The sequence below is a fragment of the Cydia splendana genome, chromosome 11, assembly GCF_910591565.1.
Source record: "Cydia splendana chromosome 11, ilCydSple1.2, whole genome shotgun sequence".
Taxonomy (NCBI): Eukaryota; Metazoa; Arthropoda; class Insecta; order Lepidoptera; family Tortricidae; genus Cydia; species Cydia splendana.
Genome location: NC_085970.1, coordinates 1,207,490 through 1,233,308, shown reverse-complemented (window position 1 = coordinate 1,233,308; position 25,819 = coordinate 1,207,490). Strand labels below are relative to the sequence as shown.

The 25,819-nt window shown below is 37.7% G+C and overlaps 1 protein-coding gene across 1 annotated transcript in view; it reads right to left on the bottom strand.

Moving 5' to 3' along the window:
- The window catches only part of LOC134795192 (neurobeachin-like), an 868,575-nt gene that overhangs the window by 225,045 nt on the left and 617,711 nt on the right, over nucleotides 1-25,819 (bottom strand). Inside the window, exons 14-27 of the mRNA XM_063767022.1 lie at nucleotides 21,205-21,427; nucleotides 18,784-18,926; nucleotides 18,232-18,318; nucleotides 14,844-14,947; nucleotides 14,219-14,418; nucleotides 13,512-13,828; nucleotides 11,501-13,046; nucleotides 10,549-10,694; nucleotides 9,870-10,034; nucleotides 9,195-9,374; nucleotides 8,306-8,401; nucleotides 7,166-7,273; nucleotides 3,976-4,123; nucleotides 750-947 (exon numbers count right to left, since the gene is read on the bottom strand). Coding sequence (XP_063623092.1) covers nucleotides 750-947; nucleotides 3,976-4,123; nucleotides 7,166-7,273; nucleotides 8,306-8,401; nucleotides 9,195-9,374; nucleotides 9,870-10,034; nucleotides 10,549-10,694; nucleotides 11,501-13,046; nucleotides 13,512-13,828; nucleotides 14,219-14,418; nucleotides 14,844-14,947; nucleotides 18,232-18,318; nucleotides 18,784-18,926; nucleotides 21,205-21,427 — 3,661 coding nt within the window. The remainder of the gene's footprint in view (nucleotides 1-749; nucleotides 948-3,975; nucleotides 4,124-7,165; nucleotides 7,274-8,305; nucleotides 8,402-9,194; nucleotides 9,375-9,869; nucleotides 10,035-10,548; nucleotides 10,695-11,500; nucleotides 13,047-13,511; nucleotides 13,829-14,218; nucleotides 14,419-14,843; nucleotides 14,948-18,231; nucleotides 18,319-18,783; nucleotides 18,927-21,204; nucleotides 21,428-25,819) is intronic.

Here is a 25,819-nt window from a genome sequence, read left to right as displayed (position 1 = left end):
TATACAAAATAAAACAATGTTCCCGAACTTCGACCACAATTAACTTTTTTTTTAGGTACAGGTACGTTACAATTTTTCGTCACAGTGAAACATACAACGAAAAAGTTGGGAAACTATATGGGAATAGTATAAATAAGTGAGGTTGTTTAGTTGTCACTTAACCTGAACAACTATTGACTTTTTTTTATTTACTCTTGTCAAGAGTAAATAACAAGAGTCAAGAGTCTCTTGACTATATCTTAATGTTGTTCTCCAAAGGGCTAGATGTATAGAAAATGCCATAATCGGCCTGATTCGAACTTTAAGATACGTCAAAAATTTGCTAAAGATACGATATGGATCGGATATGTCAGTGTCAAAAGTCACGTTTTTGTTTGAAGAAACGTCACTTTTGACACTGACCGACCGGTCCATGTCGTATCTTTAGCAATTTTTTGACGTATCTTAAAATTTGAATCAGGCCGATTGTCTGTCGCTCAGCCAACGGTTTTGGATCTCGATAAATCTCCTCGTTATTGAGCTGAACTTGTCAAGCAATCTTCGACTTGAAAAACGTGCGTGACCAGTTTTTGAGTCTCACCAAGTTTTGTATGTAGGTATATGTATATTACCGAAATACCGTCTTACATTTCTCAGATATCCTAGATGTTTTGATATTCTGGAATTTTACATCTGTCAGATATTTTCGGATTGAACGTGAACGGGAAACGAGCATTTGCGTCTGCAGTGCCGCGCCTATAGCGCGTTACCTGCGTGCGGGCGGTAGCTACCGATGCGTGCGTGCGCGTGACAGTCGAGCTTGCAGTGCGCGTGCGCGGGGCGGTGGGCGGGGTGCGCACCGGGCAGGAACTGCGGGTACACGTGGTGCGACCACTGCGGGAACAGCGGCCGGGAGCCTGCCGAGCGCCCACGGAAACCCACGAACGCGCACGCGATGGTACCAGGAGGTTAGGAGTGCGGAGGATGTTTTGATAGTGCGCCAGAGTGTAAGGATTTTGAGAATGTACGTAAGTAGTTTTTAGGATGTGCGAGGGGAAGGGAGATACGTAAGGGGTAAGATTTTGAAGAGAATGTACGCAATTTTTGGTATGATAAAGTTACATGAACGTTGATTGTAGTGCGTCAAGTGTTTGAGTTTGAAGAGAATGCGTGTGCGCAAGTTTTTGGGATGATGGTGATATTAGGTAAACGCGCACGTGAGTGTACCAGGAGATTAGAAGTACGGAGATTAAAAGGTTTAGTGAAATGTGTGCAGGAGGAAGGAGGATTTTTAAGATGAGATAAATTAGTTTGATAGTCATTAAAAATGAATTTCGTGACGCATTATGACGTCGAAACAGACCAGGAGATGAGAAAAGATGAAGAAGTTGTTTGAAGGGCACATAAAAAAGGGTCCCGCCCAACCCAAACAAGAAATGTTTATAAAAGATGTAAATAGAAAAAAAGTAGGCGCGAGTGAAAGAGAAAAAAAGGGGACGAAAGGTGTGATTTATGGGCATGATACACGGGCAAAGGACCAGGATGTTAGAAATGAAAAGAAGTAAAGTGTAAGGATAAAAAGTGTAAAAGATCGGCCGGACGCGTAAGTACATTCGATTACAATAAATAGAATTGCCACAAACAACCAAGCAGATACAAAAATCATTTGAACGAGTGTCGAGTGTCGACGGAGTGTCGTAGACAATTTTACCAGTGTCCCCCGAGTGACGCGATATCAAGCGGCGTGAAAAAAAGGAGAAACGACACACTTGAGTACACAGTCTGAACTGCCTTGCTTACAGCCGCGGTCAAATGCATCAATGCGAAAAATTATAACCCGCTTTTATATTTTATCGTGGACGTCCACGGCAACGGTAGATTATACCATCCCAATAAAGCGTGAGACTTCTTAAACGTATGAAATTTTATGTAGACTCTTTTATTACTGCGAACGGTAATGGTATGGAGTACCTCTACCCTCCATAGGTGATGGCATATCGTAGACGTCAATGTCAACGGTAATGTAAAAACGACATACATTTTTGTCCCTCACATTATTGTGACGTTAAAATATGTCGTTGCCGTCGACGTCCATACGATAAAGTACAAAAGCGATTACTAACCGAGTAAAATCTTTGAAACAAATAATATTTTTGATAACAATCTTCAATACATGTATTTTAATACCTTGATTGCTGCTTACATTATAAACAATATATTGTACCATCAAAATTACTGTCATTGAATCACGTCAACTTGTTCAAATAACAGAGCTTTGATAGATTCTTTTGTTATACATATATAATTAGGTAGCAATGAAGTTATGGTACACGTGAAACTGTTTTATAAAGAAGATTATTAACTACATATACTATTCCATTAAATTTCATCAATTTTGACAGCGACTGTACAAGGTAGGTACCTACTGACTGAAATTTCTAACAATTCGAATTTACATAATATATGTAAATACCAATATAAATTTTCTTAAACATTAGTGCGATAAAGCAAATAAAACTTAAAAGGCGAAAGAAATGGCGTAAATACTAAACAAATCGGATACTATGGATGAAGGAATAAAGAAGTATACGAATTAATGTGTCTTAGATGTAGTATGTACTCTACTACATAACAAGATGCTTACATACATAGTGCACATTACTTGTCTAACTGTAACGTTTAAATTAAATAGAAATATGTACAGGTTCAGTTATAAATAGTTGGAATACGGTACTTAAGAATAAGTAGAAAGGGTAGGTTTTAATATGAATCTAAGGTAAAATAAAGTACATCTATATATTCATAATACATGCGCAAGGGTATTGTATATTCCTAACACCCAACGCGTCGAGGTATTGCAAAGGTATTGTATATTCCTAACACCCAACGCGTCGATGCACTAGCAACAATGCTCTTAATTTACTATTAAAGTAAGAACTCTAAGCATGAATAATTTTGTTCATTAAACCCGCCATTTCCTATCTCTAACGCATGCGCATAATTATTTTACTGTCCCGCCGATGATGCCGGTGTCAGCAGGAGAGCAATATAATTATGCGCGTGCGATAGAGATAGGAAATGGTGGGTCAATGAACGAGATTCTTTATGCTTGGCGTCTTACTTCAGTACACCTTATCACATTGTAATAAGGTTTAAGGTTGGTCAGGTAACAGTGTCGATGTTAGCACTTAAAATCCTACTAACACGATAAATGTAGGTATTTATTAGGTAGGTATATATGTAGAATTTTAAAATTAAACTGATATACGCTGTCGTCGAAGGTTCAAGCTCGTATCTTATTTAAAATAACACAAAATTTGCTAATCAGTGATTTACATGAAGATGCACGCAAATTTTTTGAAATACGTATATGTATAGACAAATGGACGACTTCCGCTGAAATACACCACTCCAAACATAATACAATGTTAAGAGAGTACAATTTCTGGAAATCGCGAATAAATCTCGTTTAAGAGTGGCATGGTTCTGGAAATAAGTTGATATTCAGTTTTGCTAAATTAACACAAACCACAACAAAAATCTAACATGACATCTTCTAAACGTGAAGTTTCCGTTATACTATGGTGATCGTTCGCATGGTGCGGTCAAGTACATATTATATTGCGGTAGACACCATCAGTACGGAGCGAGGCGCACGCATGTTTGCTTCAGATTGCGCGCCTAACTAACGCAACTCATGCTACGCTCGAATAAAGCCCGCAATCTATAGCAAACATACACACTCCCTAGAACATCTTCAACACAAACTTTCCATCATACCGTGATCATGGCCATGATGTGGCCTGCGCGTGCACTCCTGCGCCGTATGCCGGCGGCTCAAGTATGTCGCGGTATTGGACACCACGGAGCGTACGCATGTTTGCTTTAGATTGCGCGCCTAATTAGCATTACTCAAATAGGGCTCGCACAAAGCGCGCAATCTGCAGCAAACACTATATACCGCCATAACATCTAAACACCAAGTTTCCATCATACCGTGATCATGGCCATGGTGTGGCCTCCGCGCGCACTCCTGCGCCGTATGCGCGGGCGGCTCGAGTATGTCGCGGTACTTGGACACCATTAGCACGGAGATGAAGTACACGATGGCCAGAGAGAGGAACTGCGCCTGCTTCGTCTCCTCCTGGAATAAGGTTAAAGTCCAAATTACAAACGAGATAAATAAAATCAGTGTAGTCTAATATCTGTCTCGAAATTGGAGAAAAGAAGAATTTAGAGATAGGAATAAAATTTAAAATTATAAAATAAAAAGGTAATATTTCGTTGTATACCGTATTTTTGTATGCTAGGTTTTTTCCTACGATGCAATAACCTTCAGGCAATGTCAAACTTACATTATCTCATCAGTATGATGTCATTTTATTATCATTTCCGTCTGCGTGTCTCTTTCGCGCCAATAAATGTACGGACATGTACTACATGTACTAGGTACCTACGAGCGGAATGCACGCGCGAACGATAACTAAATGGCATCATTTAGGTACCTATACAGGGTGACTTCTAATTGGTAATACAAAATCAATGTTTTAGATACATCTTCCCTTAATTATACCCCTCATTCAAGTCTCATGCTTTTAAAATAATCAAAAGTATTTTTTTATTATTTTTTTATTTATCCCATTTTTTTAGGCTTCACATGGTTAACCTAACATAATGATTAACAAAGAAGGTTAAATAATTTCAAAAGAACACTTTCCTCTTTGGTTATCTATCAATCACCTGTCACAGTATTTATGAAGTAAACGTGTTTTGATTAGTAATTGTCAATTGTCAATCGAAAATTATATTTTTCGCATGATTATGATTTTACCATAAATTTTTAAATAAAACAATTCCTGAGAAACGTGTTACCGATTTTGCTACAAAAGGTGCCGGAGCAAAATTTGGAGAATCTCCATTTCCAGCAAGATGGTGCACCAGCACAGTTAGCTCTAAGTGTGCGATATCATTTGGCCCAAGAGTTCCCTGGCAGATGGATTGGACGCAACGGCCCAGTCGCATTGCCGCCTCGAAGTCCCGATCTTCGCATGGCCGACTTGACTTCCTTTGTAGGGCGAAATTAAAAGGAGAGTGTACGCACGGGAATCAAATACCCTCAATTCTGTGAAAACCAATGAATTTATTCTTGACAGACTCAAGAATCTCAAGAGTAATCATATGAATCAGACTTATGTGTCCAGAAAAGCGGTGATCATTTTCAACACATCTTAAAATACGTTTAGTTAAAGTACGAGTAGGTGCACATTTATCTACTTATTGAAAGTATTGAAACGTAGGTACTCGTATTTTAAGATTGTGTTACATTCGGTAGATTACGTACATTAATAAATTATTTAATTTAAATTAATTCGCTTATTATTTACCAGAGATTGTACAGTCGACTTCAAAGATATGTTTACACTGTTGCACCTTACTTCTTTGTAATAAGGCGAAAAACGTAAACATATCTTTGACGTCGACTGTATCAGGGTACTTAAAACTAAACAGCTTAAGGCCAGTCCAGACGGGAACAGTTTTGCGCCAATCTGGTTAAATTGTCTGATCAAATCAGGTGGTGGTAGCAAACTCCATTTGGCTCGCCGATTCCCCTTTTATTCGATTGTAAGATTATGATCGATAAAATGGAGGTGCGGGCGCAAGAATACTAATTTGTGACGATAGTATGGCCGTTTAGGGGCATTATTTTTAACATGACAGTTAGGTATTTAATGTGGGGTAACCACACTTCGGGACTTAAATTATTTGTTTTATTAGAAAATTATCGATAATTAAATACAGCTAATTTTAACAACGGAGTTACTGTAGACTATTGGGCATTAACTGAGTCCCAATCAAGTGTTTTGTATTACCAATTTGAAGTCACCCTGTATATCAAAATGTACGTTCGAATTGGTCTCCTTGTGTAGGTATCTAATATAGGTAGTTATAATAGTTGGTCAAACCAATTTCTCAGTCAGTAAGAACCAGGAAAACTTATACTCATCGTTTTCTTTTGGGTGTTAGTACAGTCGCCATCAGATATATCGGAGCGGCCAAGGTGCTCACAAATATCGGAACACGCCTCTATTGTCAGGGCGTTAGAGCGCGTGTTCAGATATTGTGAACACCTTGGCCGCTCCTATATATCTGATGGCGACTGTACTAGTGTAAGACAAAGATAGTATGATTCTCTCTGTCTATGATTGAAATGAGACAGTCCTTTGACAAACTTTACTTAACTATACAAACAGCAACACATTTAACTAACTATTGTATCATTATCATCCCTATCGATGATACATCAATCATGTAAGAAGAATAAATAAGAAGGCGACGACGTAAACGGACGTAATATACGGTACGTAGGACCAGGAGAAAAGAAATAGTTAAGACGTAAAACGAAAAGATGAAGATATGAAAAAAGGGACCAACCAAAAAAACAAAATGGGATTAGAGCCTTTTGTTGTTCATCATTGAACTGGAATATATCACCAGGGTAATATAAATGCAGGAGAGGAAATATGAAAAACTTTAAGGGCTCGACTTCAAAATAGCGTCCAAGAATTAGTAGAGCTGTCAAATGTCAAACTAATAGACAGTATAGTCGAGGTAACGTCAGAATTGATTATGCATTTTTTGAGCTTTATCTGTTGGAATCATCTTAATAAGATGCATTATGGAACCACACAAGACTAGGAGAAAATAACGAAGAAAGAGCTAAGACGAAAAAGGGCAAACATTGTCAAAAAAATGTTTCCACCCCACACACAAAAAAGGGAAAAGGGAATCGAATAGTTATTATTTAAATTTATGTTCAAAAGGGCATCCTACCAGGATATAAGGACACTCAAGGAGCAAAACTTAAAATAATAAACGCTACAAAAAATCTCATCCTTCTCACTCTTCTTAGTGCATATAACACGAATTTTCTTAAAGATCATGGACCTTGTCTACTAGCAATAAGGCTTACGAATTGATTGAGTTAACTGTGAAGATGATGGTGCTATTCTATCCGCAAACCAAACTCTTGACTATGTAAAAATTCTCGTTCACACTTGCGTGATCGTAACAAGAGTGAGAGAGATAGTATGACCCCGATCCAAAGTTTCTGCGGCTACTATAACTGTGGACGATGGAATTTGAATCTTTATATCATTGAAATAGAGATCATATTTAATAAACTTACCACATCTCGATAGATGACGGCTCGCAGTCGATTGACGTCCATATCTTGAAGTAGCCTTTCTGGATCTTTGACAGGACTCGAAGTGTCCGCCAAGCTTGCCACCACGCTCTACAATCATTCACAAATCATGAAGAAAACAAAATAATAAACATTTCAATTGAAAACTCTTGATTTCGGTTATTCTTATTAAGTTGGTGTTTAACATGTAAGATTGAGTACCTATTTGAGGTGCTTAGAAATATTTACAACTTGAATTTTTTCCGTGATATGATTTACTATAAAGATTTTCTCAAATTTGATCAAAGAGTTACTGATTTTACAAGTGCTGTAAAGTCTAAAAAAAGAACCGTGCTGCCAAGATTCACAGCTGAATTATATGGCGTTGTCTGTTATGGTATATTGTCAAACGTTGACGTGACTGAATTCTAAGCACGGTTTTTTTCTTAGAAATTCCAACTCTTGTAAAATTAATTAATATTTTTGTTCATACAAATTAATGAGATTGAGGCAAAAATGGGTCAAAACAGATGATGACATTACTGACGTCAACTCTAATGACAAATCAAAAAAAGAATCAAAATCATGCTATGAAGAAGTCTAGATTGTGTCTTGAAACAATGATGTTTTTAATAAGCATAGATAGATGATAGGATAGAATCTTAGAATATTACCATGCAAAGTGCAGCGTGTGTCGTGTCCATTGCAACAACAAAATGATGCACCTATCCACTTATCTGCATCGTATTTTAAAGCTTGTGCAAGGTGAAAAACATCCATATTGTACCTAAAAAGTGCTTGAAAGCCCCACCGTTAAATTTAGCCCAAAAATCTTTTAGTGAACCCAAATTTATGGGTTTGGCGTTACCCCCCACCGTTACCCGAAATTAGCCCGAAAGAAATCAATTAGTGAAACCAAATGTACCAGGCCGACATGAAACTGTAGGAGCTTAACGCTCAAAACTCAGCGGCCGTAACTTAACTATGAGCCGCGTTCTGATTGGCGTTATAACAGGTAGAAACTAATCGAACTACGCCTGTGAGAGTGAAAACTGTACAGCTTTGGAGTAATTGAAGTTTTGATTGTAACGTAACTGTTGTAACGTGAACTACCCCTGTGAGAGTGAAAAGTCAGTATATTACCTTGGGCGAAGAGTCGCCTTGCCGCGCGGCGCGGGCGGCCGCGTACCGCTGCCGCTCCTTGCACTCGAGGCAATTGCGCACCGCACACGTGCACACCTACGCACACACATACGTCTAGACGACGAGTCTAGTATCGCTAGTCTAACGCTATACGATCAACTAGAAGTGATAGAAGAATGCCAAAATCAACAGCTACTAAAATGCAAGTACTCGTAATAGTGAGCTCCACAGACCTTGCAATAAATCGCATGCGATTTTTAACAATTGCAACGAATCAATCGATCGATCAAAAGCCGAAAATCGCGTGCAATTATCGACTACATCTTTGGAGCCCATAAGACAATGAATAATTGAATACTTGGTTTCCCACAATTTCTCAGTAGAAAAAGGCAGCAAATATGAAAAATTAAGGCGCGTATTTCAAGCCTCCAAAGAGCCTAAAGTAATACTGACATTTCGCTCCTTTTTCTAGTGACAAAATTAGTCAGCTAGCTAGCTAGACTATAGTCGGGTTTTTCATAACATGTCGACTTGTGGAAATGAAGTGATAGTTATTATTTACTGTAATTCAGAAAATACAAAGGGTAAGGGTCAAGGATTGTGAGTTTGGCATTCAAAGAAAGTTTTAAACGAAATCTAATAAAATAAACATTTGAAGTATAGTGTACTACGATAACTTGCTCTATAATTCTATTAATATACTATTAACTCGACTATTTACAAGAGAAGTAAGTTCTGTCTAAACTATTACGTCATTCTTTCGATAAGAGAGGGAAAATCTTAAATAAATACTTGTCAGCTGTGCCCTATAAAATTAAAATATGTCATTAAAAATTCATAAATTTAATCTCGAAATACTAGGGTCTCAGAGCTAACAAGAAGTTCTCACCAGTCTAAGGCACTGGCGGAGGATGCCGCCGCTGGACATGTTCTTCTCCGCCTCTAGCTCGGCGAAGTTGAGAGCGCTGGCGAAGATGAGCACATCAGCCATGCTGACTAGTCGTTGTAGGAAGGTTACTGCTACTTCTACTGGCATGCCTTGTGTAGGCTCGATTACGTCCAGTTCATTCTGTTGAAGAAATGCGTGTAAATAAAATTCGAAGTTCATAATTAAATTTATTGGCTCTAAAAAAATTGCAACAGAAGTGTTCGGTTTGTCACCGTGAATTTATTTGACAGACTTGATAAGATCGGTGGAGAGTGTTTGTAATTTATGTTTTGGTAAGGACTAAGGCGAATACAACGCCATATCACATCTAAATTACAAACTGAAGATAACAGGGACCAATTAAGAGCCTTGTGGAACGCCACAGAAATCAAACATGAAACGTATGTAAAAAGTTTAAAACTGCGATATAGATACCCATCGTGGAGACACATGGTAATCCAGAGCAAGAAACCACCATTTATTCCAACCAATTTAAATTTCTACAAAAGTTAAAATGTTATACTATATCAAATACTTCATAGGAATCCATGACTTTGATATGTATCTCGTATATGTCAAATCCCTATTAATAAAATATATTCATGTAGTAATAAATCCTTTGTAATCTATACTTACGTTGGGTGATGTGGCGGACGCTAGCAAAGGCAGCAGACCTCCACAGGCAATGATGAGGTTATCCGCCAACTGGCTGATCAGATGCACGGTGTTGACCACGAAAATGGCGTTCTCGCTGCTGTTCACGAAGTCGATCACTGATTTGGTTGAGTGGCTACGCCAAACCTGGGAAAACCCATGTTACATCATCAGGCGTTATAAAATAAATTTGGTATTCCTTATAAGGCAGGTCTCTCTTAAGGCTCAAGACATTATTGCGATACAATAACCATGACATCCTTTACTACACCCTATTCAGGGTCCATGTGATACCATAACAAATGTGTAACTACTACCTAAAAAATGTACCATGGAAGCAAAGAAAAAATGTATTCTGAATAGTGTTCATTCTTAAAAACTAAGTGTCTACTGAGTAAATCACAGTTTCAATATCGATTTAAATTTGCAACTGTTGTGTCATCTTGAAAATACGGGTATACAGTTTTTTTACTTGCGTAACTAATCTCAGCGGCGTAATACAAACGACATTCGAACATATGTGCTTCAGCGGTGCGGTGCTTCTTAATTTTTTATTGAATTAATTTGATCAGTCATCATTCAAATTCTGCAAGGAGGAGGGGTTTGCATGGATACCAATGTAAATTATTGAGACTAAATTGAATTATACAAAACTTTATACCTGTATATCAGTCTCTAAAGAGAACAGCACATCAGAAAGCAGCCGCTGGTGGATGTAGGACCAGCGGAATTCCGGTATGCGGAAGGGTGGTCGCGTCGGGCCTGGTGAGAACATCGGCCTAGAGCACTTGGATGGCCGCTTCGTTTCTAGAAACAACAGTAAGTCAAAAACTACATAACATTTGACCCTTTTTGCGTTTTTTCCTAGGTAGAATTATTACGACAATTAAACGTCAAGGAAACTAACCGTGGCTATTTTTACGTTCCAAAGGATTTGTAAGTAATATCAAAATAGTCCGATAGTGACGATTTTCGTGAAACAGTATCCGTGCTGACTGCGCTGAAGCGCTGGTGGCCTATCGGTAAGAGCGTGCGACTTTCAATCCGGAGGTCGCGGGTTCAAACTTCAAACCCCGGCTCGTACCAATGAGTTTTTCGGAACTTATGTACGAAATATCAAATATCATTTCATATTTGTCAGTCGCTTTTCGGTGAAGGAAAACATCGTGAGGAAACCGGACTAATCCCAATAAGACCTAGTTTCCCCTCAGATGGCAGTCGCTTTCGTAAAAACTAGTGCCTACGTCAAATCATGGGATTAGTTGTCAAGCGGACCCCAGGCTCCTATGAGCCGTGGCAAAAATGCCGGGATAACGCGAGGAAGAAGAGTATCCGTGCTGACTATTTATTTATCAATATTTTCGGATGAATTTCACGGAGAATGCTACTTCCTAAACAATACCGTTACATTTATAGATGGTCAAGCAAATGTTGTCAGTAGAAAAAGGCGCCAAATTCAAATTTTCTTTGGGACGATATCCTTTCGCGCCTACAATTTTCAAATTTGCCGCCTTTTTCTACTGACAAGATCTGCTTGACCCAGTATAGTTAAAATCTCGTTGTATTGGCACAATAACAAGATATTTACATAAATATTAGGTTCAGTAACTTACCAAAGTGATTAGAATCTACTTGAGTGCTCGTAGATGCACTCCGCGGCCTCTTCGGCGACGTTGACGTATTCGTTCCTTGCGAGGAAACACCCTCGTTCTTATTGCTATCCTGCTTCATCTCGTTATCACCCGGTAAGCTCACTCTTCTCTTGTCCCTTTCGTTCGATTCACGATTTCTTTCCTCTTCATTTTCTTGTTCCTTCTTATTTACAAGGGAAATGTTTTCACTAATCGTCGATATCGGCGGGATTTCTGGAGTCTTATGCTCCTCTGGTTCGTTGGTTTCCATTCTTTGGCTTTCGTTTTTTGCATTTTCTTTTGTAACTTCGTCTACTTCTTCGGCTTCGATTCTTTCCACTGGTTCTTTTCGCGGAGAATCGACTAAAAATTCACCGTCTAAAGGCAGAACGTTTCCTTCGTGTGGATGGTCGGATGGTATCACTCTATGGTGGCTGTTATCTTCTTCATCTACTAGTTCACTCTGTTTCTGTTCACTTCTAGTTACAACAGAGGATAGTATGTCTGTGATAACTTCGTTAGCGATCATTTCAGCTGTTCGCTTCTCATCGATAATTTCTTCAATTTCATGTTCGAAATCTTCTCGGCCGTTAGGAGTATTGCCTTCAGAATGCAATCCGCCTGAAATGGCCCCAGAATCAGTATCGTCGTCAGCTTTTAACCTCACAGTTTCGAGCGCTATCGACAACACGTCGTTGACAATGGTAATCGCGATGTTCTTTGGATCATCGCTGTCCATATCATCAGGAATGATTGAGTCAGTCTTATCTTGTGTTTTCTTAGGACTAGTCGCTTCACTGGGAGTTAAGTACAATTCGGACGGATCTGATAGTTCAGATTCCCTCTCATTCGATAAATTTAAGGGATCAGCGACGCGTTCCGGACTCGCCGTTTCACTCGCTGATAAACTAGAAGGAATACCTTCGCTTTTATCCGTGTTATCATTAAGTACATTTTCACCTACATCTCTCACTGGAATGTAATCTAAGCTCCCTTGTCTAGACAAAGGTTTGTCAGTTTTCTCTGAATCCGCTTCTATCGTTCCCAATCCAGACTCAGAGCTCTCTAAAAGAATATTTTCATTAATAATAGACTGCACTAGCTCATTCTCCGCGCCAGTCTCGCTGCGTCGTCCGTCTTCATCCACAGCATGCTCACTATCTGTACATTTAACACTATCACAACCGTCGACGCAGGGCACTTCGGTATTTTTAATAGGACTATGGGCTTTACACACTTCACTGTACACAGGTTCTGTAGTCCGCGCGTCGTCACTTGTTTCCTCTTTATTAGTACAACTGCAGGCTTCGACCTCTCTTAGGGAGAGGCCTTTGCCGATTTCCGTCTGAGCGGCATGATGGCTTTTGTGTGTGGGTTCTGGTGGTGTGGGGTCGGGGCGGTCCCAGCCCGAGATGGTGGAGATGGGGCGCTGTTGCCGCTCCGCCGGGTCGGTGATGTTGTCAGCTCGCCGTTGCTCGTAGTGTTCATACATTTGGGCGAACTGGAGTTTGAACTCTTCATAGGACACCTGGAAAAGATTACGGGAAGAATAAATACTCTAAATATATAATTACAAGTCATTAAATAGCACAAGGTAAATATGCTAACTTATGTAAGTAGGTCATCGGGGTCACCTTTATGTGGCAGTAAGCCCTGATATTACGATTATGATGTGGAAATTTACGAAAGATGCATTTAAGATTTTAATGTCCATTACATTGTAAATATGTAATACATGGCCTCGTTAATACCTAGTTAAATTTAGAGTTACCAGTAGTTAATGAAGAAATAATATCCAAGAGTGAACGTAACTGACATCCATCTATCCAGGTATACATCCAGAACACGTTCATCCAATGTTGATATTAATTTTCAATTTTTTATTAAACATATGCCCAAATTACTGCAAGTACTGCAGTAGCTATCAATCACCTGAATCACCTCTCTCTTCTCGCAAACAAACATAAACAAAGAAAACAATAAAATAACTAACCTTAGAATGCACAATAGCCAGCGTATCGACCCACACCCTCCACCCCCCATACTCATGCTTGATCGCATGATGCAACAGCATCCTGAACAGACTATACACCATGTCCGATATCTTCTGCTCCTCAGCGTTCTTCGGATGGATATACGCTAACGCTATCAGCCATTCTTGCCAGACGGACATTTGGAGGACGGTTCGGCGGTTCTCTCTGTTATTGCTGCAGAGTAAGGTCATGTCGGAGAGGAAGAGTTTTTTGACTTCGAGGAGCTGTTCTGTTTGCTTGGATTGGCGGATGAGCGTGGCGACGACTTTTAGGATCACTGCGGAAGAAAGGTAGATAATGGTGAAAACTTTATTGAAAGTTATTAAGAAAAATATAGATGCACCCTGAAATGTGTTGGTGATTGGCAATATAGTTTTAGCCATACATAGAAATTTATCATGTAACAGCAAGTAGTTATTAATCGTAGAATAGGAAAAAAGTCTAAGAAAAAATTGTTTCGAACCAAATTAGATGGCGCTATATGGTGTCATAACATAATATGCTTTCAGATACCTAACAGAATTTTCAAATATCAATTTTTACAACCCTTGAGTTCGTGCACAAAATTTGCTGACCAACATGTTTCTCATAGAGGGCGTTGAACGCTGACAGCTCAGCATAGATTATCTAGAAGGTATGACTAACTCCTAGAATTCTCTCTACTTACTAGGATTCTCAAGCCTAAAATGCGGTTGCGGCTCCGGATGACTCGTGTACAGTATTTGCTGGCCAACATGTTCCGTCAGCAGCTCATAGAGGGCGTTGTAGGCGGGTAAGGCTAGCGCCTCACCGCCTGAGCCGCCGCCGGCGAGACGCGTGGCGAGGAGTGTGTAAAGGTTGTGTGGTGACATTACGTCGTATTTTCGCCTGGAAATGTGAAAGTATAAGAATGAAAAGGAATGCATTTCGTTCTTTATTTTTAGATGCTGTTAAAATACCTGATAGTCAATAGCATACTACTTTTCAGGGCAGTAAAATCATATCCATGGTAGTTCCGCAGACATTTGTTTCATTTATTTAATTCGATTGATCTGTTAAACAAGTGTTTGGAAAGTGTAGTAAATGAAATCCATTTATAACGTGTGCATGCAATTTGCACCTTACACATTCTCCAGTTTTCATATTCCGCAATACTTTACGCGTCTTACTATTTGCCTTGTATGTAACTAATGATCATCTGATAAATGATAGTGAAACTTAATTAAAACTTAAAAGTGCCAACTACTTTAATCCTGTCCTGTCAGTAAACGCCAAATTGTGCTCCGTCAGGCTACTACTCTATTTTTACTTACTTGTGTGTGCTTCTGCTCAGAAAGAAGCCGAGCAGCTTGAGCGCCTGCAGCCTGATTAATTGACTCTCAGAAGACAACAGCTTGAAGATTGTCCGCACTCCGCCCTGCAAGTTAGTTAACTTCACTATAAGACCGTTTGAAAACTATATTTAACAACCGAACACCTACTTGACAATATTTAAATGAACAGATTTTATTTATTCATTGAACCCAGTCCAGCGGTCGGCAACTTTATAGCAGCCAAGGGCCAAATAGTAGTTACCGAAGTAGACGCGGGCCGCACTTTGTTAATATTTATGACTTTATCAGACATTGTCGTTTGTCAATATTACATACAAAATAGCCAGGGAGGCTCGCGGGCCGCAAGTGAGAGGTTCGCGGGCCGCTTATTTCCGACCACTGCTCTAGTCCATCTCAGCAACATGCATACTTTAAGAATTACCGTTCGAAATCGAATGACCAGAAAGGACTGTCAAATGGTTTAAGAGTTAACTGAATGACGTGACAATATTCGTCTACTATTGAAATTTGTTATTTTTATGCCGACATGCAGATTATCACAACTTGCTTCTCTATTAATTTATACTCAGGAGGGTACCTACGCTTCTAAGGGTCAGTTGCACCAACCGCATTTGACAGACTGATCAACGTCAGCCGGCGCGCCCTGGCGCTTTACTATGAAACTTTCCATACATACAAATTTAGCGAACTCTTTAACGATACGAACAGTTTGGTGCAACCGACCCTAAGCAGCATAATAGTCAACCATTTGGAATTCTGAGGTAGTTTGTTGATGACCCAGAATTACCTATTCATTATGAGGGTAATTCTCCAGTAACTGGCCGGTTTTAGTAACTAGCCGCCCTAAACTAAAAATGAATTCTATTCACCTATAAACAGAATTCATTTTAGTATAAGGCGGCTAGTTATTGAAGGGTGGCCAGTAATAGGGTTATAGTTATAGTATAAGGTTTCAATAACTGGCCAGCCTTCAATAACTAGCCGCCTTATACTAAAATGAATTCTGTTTATAGGTGAATAGAATTCATTTTTAGTTTAGGGCGGCCAGTTACTAAAACCGGCCAGTTACTGGCGAATTACCCTACTTACGGTAGTATTTATACTCGTAGTGAGTTAATCAGTCAATCACTAAAAAAATATATCAATCTAGAATTGTAAAGTTATTTGTGTGCTAGTAAATAATTATAGCAATTGTATTATTTTCATCAAACAACAACAAGTTATCAAACAACGAGGCGACCCGCAGCTATAATAAAACAAAATGATGTCTGTTAATTGTTTAACGTTACAAAAGCGTTTCGATATAAAAAGTTAGAAAACACTTGTACCAAGTTCCCCTATTTGAGGAAATGTTCGAACAAAGTTATAAACAACTTGCAAACTTTATTATATTATTCGTTAATTGATTTAAATAGGCTTTTCTCGGCTTATAAATATAATTGACACTGGTACAGAAATACATACTATCAACAAAGAGAATAGATAGTATAGAGGGGTCCTGTCATCGTAAATTTTGTAGTCACAGTAAATTTACTGCCATCTATCGAGACACGACTAAAACTCAAAATGAAAACGTATAAAGTTATCAACAAAATGTATATATGGATAAATGATTTTATTATTTTTATATCATTTTGACCCATGTTCATTAGGGTGGAGCGTCGTTGTACGGAAAAAAATAAAAATTTGATTATCAATGTGGAACCAGTACCAAAAGTTGCAGTTTGTCATGTAGATTATAGTAATTATATCAAGTTTCAAAATCAACACTACTTTTAGCCCTCTACTCAGCCGCTAAAGAAATGAATAAAGGAAATTTTTCATCAATTATTAAAATATACTATTTCACTAATATGTGTACATTTTATTGAAATTATATAATACTTAATAAGCGTATAATAAGTTATTACCAAAATTTTAGTGCATTTTTCAATATTTATGAAATAATATAATTTCAGAATTTCATATTAAACAGCAATTTCGTGCAAAACATGGAAAATGCTACAGTGTAAAAAAATTATATGAGTTATTTTTTTTTGACATTCTTGTGTCAAAGTAACGATGTTATTGATTACGAAAAGTATCATTTTACTGCAAAAAAAGGGTAACTTATATGTTTAAATAAGCGTCAAATAGGGCCCTTCGGCGTCGCTTACGCCCTTTTTGGGTCATGTTCACACATATGTTAGGCATAAATATACTTATACTAGTATTCATTTTATTATCCTATCATGTTCAAAATAGTTTTCACGATTCTGTTATGGATTGTAAACTCCAATTTGTGCACAATATCCGGGTTAAAGGGCAAATTCCATAAAACCCCTATTTACGTGGTTTTACCGTGTCATAAAAATATACGTTATAAACAAAAATAAGTATAGGAATCGAGTATATCTGTAAGAAAAAGATGTTATTTAATAAATAAAACTTGTTTTAAAAAAAATAAGCATAAATAAAATTTATTAAAAATATACACATCATATTGCTATATATAATCGAATAGTAGAGGGCTAAAAGTATATACCAATATTTTTTTTATTATTATTCCCTTAAATAATGAAATTTAGACATCCTTTTAGAGGGGTTCCATTGCTATATTCAAGAATTTTGGATTTTGCTCCACCCTAATGTTCATTCACTGATATGTATGTGTTAAAATTGTTAAATATGAAACGGTGTCGTCACGCCATCTAGCCGACCATAGGCACACACCGTGCGCCGTCTATTCGAGAATGACGTTTTCTTGATTTCCGAGGCACGTTTTTTCCTTATACTTTATTCATCTTATACGAAGTTACATATGTCTTTCCTATCAACATGTATACGTGAAAGTCCGTAATGTCAATCAATCACCTATCAAATAATTACTGATCAGTTTAATACGCAATGCCGCCTCCTAAGTTAATTATAATAATTATGTTTTTTTAACTAACGGAAAAATGCAAAACTCATACAACATGATCCTACCGCTAGCTAGACCAACTGAGCTACCGAAGTTAACCCAATTAAGGGGCTGTCCATAAATTACGTCATCGATTTTTGACGATTTTTGACCCCCCCCCCCCCTATAATCATCCAAAAATCATGCTTCAAATGACCCCATTTCCTCCTACTTCATGCTACCGTCATCCGATGTCCAGACCCCCCCCCCCCCTAATTTGAAATGACGAAATTTATGAATAGCCCCTAAGACAAATAATTCTATGAGACCATTCTTACTATTACATTTCATTTGGAAATTGGTAACTAGTCTAATTGGATTGGAAGTCTAGGGGGAAGGCCTTTGCCCAGCAGTGGGACACCTTATAGACTAGTAAAAAAAAGTCTAATTTGAATAATTAGTGCCTTACAATGTTAAGCTACTTACTTTAGCGTCAAAAGCTGGTACCATAGAACTTGGGTGTTCAGACATCAGCGAAATTAGCATTTGTAGAACGTCGTGTAGATTTTCGTCCTGAAAAGTATATCGACACAAATATAAATTGACTTACTCGTAACTTTTGGTTAAAGTAAGTAGTTCTCATCATTATTTTCTGTTTGCAGCGGCATTCTTAAAGCGGCCAGGCTTCACTTTGGCAAATTACCTAATCCTCAAGAATTAATACTAGATTTTGCCAAAGTGATTGACATCAGAACTTAAAACCAAGAAGGAAAACTGTGTTTATACCGTTTTCCTGGCAGTGTTTCCTCACCAAAAAATAACTAATATACATTTAAATAACATTTCTTATAATAGATATACCAATGTTAAAATAAACTCAATGGCACTAAGTAAGACTTCGAACCCGCGATATTCATTTTGACAGCACATCCGATAGGCTACAAACGCTTCATAACAATTTATCATTATGTGATACTTTACAAAATTCTAAGGATAATCCGTGAAATAATACAAGCTTTAGACTAAATGAAAACTTACCTCATGCATCGTTGTTAGGTAGTTCAAGATAGACTGAAGTTCGTCCTCTTTCACACCATTTCCAATCATGATAAGTTGTTTCAGGAACAGTAGAATGTACGCGCGAATTGTGAGGATGTCTTTATGTGCCGGTCTGGGACCGTCTGAAAATTAGGAAAAATATGTTAAATGTCAGAATTTTATTTAAAACTAGATCAGTACGTCTACCATCAGTTTTAACATTGACATAACGCTCACGTCTACGTAATTTACTTTCTGTACATCTCGCTTGCACTAATATGCGAGTACGAGCGAGATGCATAGAAAGTAACTTACGTAGACGTGAGCGTAATATGTCAATGTCATGAAGTTATATTGTTTAAACTGGAGCGAGTTGTCAGTTTTTTTGCCATACTAATTTGAACCTTATCACCGAGACAGAATGTTGTTCGTACCAGACTAGAGAAAACGGTCCACATGAGATAGAAAAACCTGAGCCCTGTGTCTCACTCGCACATGTTGCCAATGTTAAAAAGATACCATTGTGATAGAAATTATATCAATATACTACTGAAATTCATTACATTCTTATACTATTTTAGTGCTATATTCTAATTACAGTTCTGATATCTTTTAAGTAATTTGTTAATTATTATGATGTTAATATTATTAACTGATTAAGCCAAGCATGTGCGCAACAAAAAAAACAGTAAGTAAATTGAATATGGTAGAAATTGTAGTAACTTTGAATATTAATTGGTATCCCCAACTTGATGACGATTAGGGTCACCATGATGTCGGTACGATTTGGATCGGTCTTACAAAATTGTTATTTCCTACTTAATGTAAAAATAACTTTACCTAAATAGTATACTAATAAATAAATAAAGATATACTTATTTCGGCATGTTTAATTATTCGGTTCACGTAATGAGAGCTACATAATTGCCAAAAATTAAATCCGAAGTCCTTAAATTGGACATTACAGACTCATATTTTTATACATAGTATTTAATTACTGGAACGTTAATTCTAACTATTTATATATATGTAATCGATTCTATATAGGTTGGGCCGACATTTCCGTCAGTATACAAAAGCGGCAAATTTGAAAATGTTGTTTTAATTACAGATCTACGATGACGCTAACGCTTAAAGAATAGCTAAAGTATGCAAAAGGGAAGTCATCACGTATATGGACACACAATGAGTATGATATTGATAGTGATAGGTATTTTGTTAAATTATGAATTATGAAGAGCATAAATAGTGTAGAATGCCGGTTTACACAGTTAAATGTAAGTTTTTATTTCGTCGTGTGCTAATATTTTATCATTTTAGTCAATAATCAAGATAATTTCGTGTAAAAACATAAATTGTTACGCTACGCTAGGGCTTCACAAAATGACTAGTATCGATAACCAGTGGGCATAGTAATAATATAAATTTATTTGCGTTGCAAGTGTTGAAAGTAGGAATTAAATTCGCAACGAGTGGTGATAAATTAAAACACGACCGAAGGCAGCGTTTTTAATCGATACGATTTGCGAATTACCAAGTACAACTACAACGTTTTACCCGACCCTGGATATTTGTCTCGCTCTCTCTTATAGCTGTCTTTGATAGAAATAGAAAATATTTATTTGGCGTACAAAAACATACCTACATTACGGTAAGTACACCATAAAGTTAACAATACAGTAAACATACACCAAATAGGATGCCGCTCAGCAAAAGCAGTGTATGTAAGACACTACGCTGGTTTTCACCCAATACGTACGATGGACGTACGGCGGACCACCTTCCTCACAATAAACCACGATCGCATTGATCGCGATCCAATACGCCCATCCCATCTGTAACAGCTTTTATAACGACTAAAAGCTTTATAACGACTAAATTAAGTAAGGTTGTGTGAAGCGTTTTACAGAAGAGAAAAAAACTATATCCATCTCTTTTCTGGGGCAATTATACTAGCATAGGGTAAATACAGTATGATTCTCTCTGATTATGCACGAATGAGAAAAGATCCTGGCCAAACTATACATTCCATCTTATGCTAATATCCCACATTCATATGACTTATGGTCACCCTAATTAGAAAGAGATGGAGGGCTCAGGTTTGACCTCTCATGTGGACACACTTTTTGGCCAGTGTACACTATCCAGTTTACTCTCTACGTCCGTGGTCAATGTCAAAACTGATGGTAGACGTAAAGCATCACAAATTACTTTAACTTTTAATAGAAATTTAGAACGCTGAAAAGTACAAGCCTTTTGACTTTGTACGTAACGTAAAATTAGTTTACACATTAAAAGTACCTAAACTAAGTAAAAGCTTTTCGACTCACAAAGGAATGAAGTTTGTACAAAATTTAAATAGTTTTTTTTCTGAATATTTACGTATCAATATTAGCATTCACTTAACAACAAACAACTTGCCTAATCCCTTAGGCGTGATGCCGCTTTTCGCTCTCGGATTAACGACCCAATAGTAGAACTTGAGCGTGTGTACGGTCTGCAGAACTGTGCTGACTCGCCGCACGCTGCCGTAAATGTGAGCGTCAGCAAGAAAGTCCGTTGCCAAGTAGCAGTACAGTCTAGCCTGGACTGCCGCTGGAGTATGAACCCATAATGCCGGGTTGAAGAGCACGTGGTCCAGCAACTGCCAAGTCAAGAAGGATTGGCAGAAAGACTGCGATTAGCATTGACTTTACACTGTTCGATGGTTGATAGCATTGCTCTCTTGCTTTGTCTAATAAGTTGTAAAGTAAGTACTAGGACTCAAGAGGGGCACGTATCATTCTACGACAACAATCTCGGCTCCAAGTATTTCGGCTATGTTTTACATTTTTCGTGATATGGCACGGTAGTTTGGGGAAAAAGCTAAGCTCCGGTGCAATCCACTACACAGTGCGGTGGGTGAACCGGACCTTTATACAGCTGTGACAATAATATGTATACTTTTTTCAACTTTATCTCCATTGGATAAAATACAAAACAGTATACGTATAGCAATTTGTGAGACTGTTTAAGTGACAAGCTAGGTGTCAGATTTCAAGTGTTCGGTGTTGAAATAATATATTTGTGGAGTGTCGGGGTGGAGCTAATTTCTCAGTAAATTCACAAACCTCATTATAATGTAAATTCATGAAATATATTTCAATAATATCAGAGTTTTGAGTTTAGAGTGAATTATATTAAAGTTTGTGAATTATCAATCAGTTTAGATTAAACGAACTTCGCTCATTGCGAATATTTGAATTATTCAGCAGGCCAATTTCCAAAATGAGGTGTAATGCGACCCTAGAGACTAAATATGCATCAATTACCTTTGACTTTATAGTAATAGGTACTCATTTTAATAAAATTTTCAATTTGATAAAAATAATAATCTAGTCTAGAGCAATGAAAATGACTTAGCAAGTCGTTTAACAGAATTTCCATCTTTTCTGCATTTTCTCGAGCTGAATTGTAAAAAGAGGTCCTTTTTTGTATTACTTGTTTTATTTATATCTCTCTGTATTTCATGTTAAACAAATACATAGTGACAGATAAATTGGGCTAAATCTTCAAATATCTCGTAACACACCTTTGCTTGAAATAAAGTGTTGCGATATATTCAGCCACTTTTATTACTATCTATTTTACGCTGATTGTACAGTCAAGTGTAAAAATATAGGTGTTTACAACATAAATATGTCCCATAGTTCTTAATTCGCTGACATAAGGGCTATTTTTGAGTATGATGAGTGCACCCATATTTTTACAACTTGACTGTACTCGAACAAGAAAACCTATGAAGTTCGTTTAAGCTAACCTAGTATTTCAAATAAAAAGGTGGGAGTGCAGTATCCGGAGACAAGAGTCGTGAACAAGCAAGAGGAGCATGCGCTAACAACCATCGACAAACACGGCACCATAATGTGCGCACACGCAGGGCGACGCAACTTACAAGGGGACTCCACCTATCATCTACACAGTGGCTAAAAATAACTGCATTCCCGTTGCCAGGGAGGTTTTGGGATTACACTGAGCAACTTTTACTATGGGATCAATCCCGAAATCGCGAAAAAAATTTACTCTCCCATAGAAAATGGACCAGCCAAAATGTATGAAACAACCAAATTAATTTTTCGCGATTTCGGGGTTGGTCTCATACTAAAAGTTGCTCAGTATAATCAAAAAACCTTCCTGGCAACGGAATGCAGTTATTTTTTAGCCATCCTGTATATCATTCTATTGACTACCGACAATACTTTTGTATTTTTTAAGAATCTTAGCGCCACTTGCACCATCCCACTAACCCGGGGTTACCTGGTTAAACCGTTAACCCAGTGTCAAATTGTACTGGTAACCACGGTAACTCCAGGTTTAACTGGCTAACCTCGGGTTAGTGGGATGGAGCAAGTTGCGCTTAAGAGATAAAAGGGTAAGCTAGTTCAGCTAACCCTTTTGCTATATTCTATATTGGATGTATGTATTATATTATGTCTAATTCTTGTAAGTTGCGTTTCATTGCAGTAAAAAGACAAAATATAAAGGTGGAGACAAAAGGTGTACAAACATTTACAAATCCATAAATAATAATTCACTTAAAACTAAATCTTATATAAATTCAGAATCCAAAATATTCTCAGTCACACTAATTTAACTAAAAAGTAGGTTTATACATCATATTTTCCATTGAAAACTTTATAAAATGCACCTAAAATATTCACAGCATATTCAACTGCCACAAAAATAGTTTTATTCACGAACCAGATTCTAAACATCAATAAAATAACAAACATTTCGATTCTACGCTTGAATAACCGAGCTTTTACAACAAAATAAATGATTGATTGAATCTAAACATTCGTACATAATTAATAAATGGATTCAACACTGCCCTTACCATGAGTATACATTAAACGTTAGCCGCTAGTGACTAAACTCACTCGTTCTTTACTCGCACCAACAACTAGTACCATTTCAATTAAATTAAATTCAATATTTCATTGGACTTAATGTAGTAGGTACAGATATAGTGAATTAATCCCTTCTCATTGTATTTTCACGGAAACGTACGAACGTGTCATGCCAGGGGTGCGAAACTCCTGACTTCGGTCAAACTCGGCTCCGCTCGGCTCAGCATTGCTCCGAGCAATTATTAGGGTTGGCACCACTTGACTTCCTTTTGCGTGCACGACCACATATAAGATAATCACTTGATTTTTGACAACCCTAAATAGCCGAAAGGGATAGTGCCATATATTAGAAAGGGACAGCATGATTCGACCCTGAACCGCTGTCAAACTTCGTTTTTGTAGGAAGTTTCCTTTCTGTACGGTAGTACTATTAATTATTCTGTGGTCATGCTATCTCAGTCAGCTTAAGTAGTACAAGAAAAAGGTTGAATGAGGCAGCATGGCATGGTATTACGAGAAAATATGATGGGACATGATTATGTACAAATATCACGAAATAATAAATATAATTTTGCGGTCGGGGGGACAATGCCCTAAATGGTTAGTAAACGACGCTTCAAAACAGGACACCTTCGACATGCTGAGACGTAAGGTACAGAAGTAGTGCATAATTGTTTTCCTTCGTATTTTCTCGGAAACGTTCGTATTGGTCATGCTACTTCAATCAACCTCAGTACTTTTTCTTAACGAGACTGACTGAAATAGCAAGACACGTTCGTATGTTTCCGTGAAAATACGAAGGAAAATAATTATGCACTACATCTGTTTGTAGATATGCGGTTATCCCACTGACTCGAATTCGCTGTACGCGTTATAGCAATGGCGTGCGAATTAGCATCCAATGTGAACACTGTCATACAATATGGAGGTCTGCAAACTTGGTAAGGGCAAACCGACACATTGTAATGCATCAGCGGGTCCTTTGATGTCCGTTTGTGCACTAATTGATTGCTCCGTTAATCCGATCACGCACGCAAACCATTCAATATGTATTCGTTTCGTACATAATTACTGACATTACTAGTACAGGCCTTTAGGTATTTGGTTCGTTATTATGTTTTCATTGGTTCCTAGTTAAATAATGCTAAACATAATCTCGAAAATTTGATGTCTATTGATTATCTATTACACTCATGTATTATAGCGCAAGTAAAGTATTTTAGCGCAAATACAGTCTACAATACGTTGACATTGTTTTACTGAGGCATGTTTTTGATAGGTAATTTTATCAAACGTTGGAGTTTCTGTATCAAAGCTAAAGGAAAATATTTTGAAGATAATACATTTTAACGTTTGCGCCGTTACAAGTAGGTACCTACACGCCGCGGCCCACCATTGCGAATGTAGGATCCTACATCCGATATTAGATCGGACAATATTTTACTTTACTTCACATCTCGCTATAAACATTATATTTAATTACATAATTACATAAACGGATCTACCGCGATATAAAGAAAGACTGACGTTTCCGTGACCACAGCTGAGCCTCTACCATCAGTTTTAACATTGACATAACGCTCACGTCTACGTAATTTACTTTCTGTACATCTCGCTTCCACTATTGCTCGCATATGCGAGTACGAGCGAGATGCATAGAAAGTAAGTTACTTAAACGTGAGCGTTATGTCAATGTCAAAACTGGTGGTAGCCGTACTGGTGCAACTCAGTTGAAACGTCGGAATTTAAGGTAAAAACAATGAAATTATCGGCTCTATTCGGGAACTGAATTAGAGATTCACTAGATATGAAATAGTAAAGATATATGACGTTCCACGGCAAAAGGTACCTTATGGCGGCTGGCGCCGCGATTCGGGAAATGAATTAGAGATTCACTAGATATGAAATAGTAAAGATAATATCTTAATAAAATATAGTAAAGATATTATCTTCTAGTTAATCTTTGATTCATTTCCCGAATCGCGCCGTATATCGCGGTAGACCCGTGTGTGTAATTAAATATGTGTAGGTACAAAACGCGAGAGTTTAAAGTGTTATATCGCTATAAACATTGTTTTACAACCAAGTCTTACAAGTCTAAATTAAATCACTCATTAGCTCAGGGTGCGCTGTAAGCAAAGCTCCTG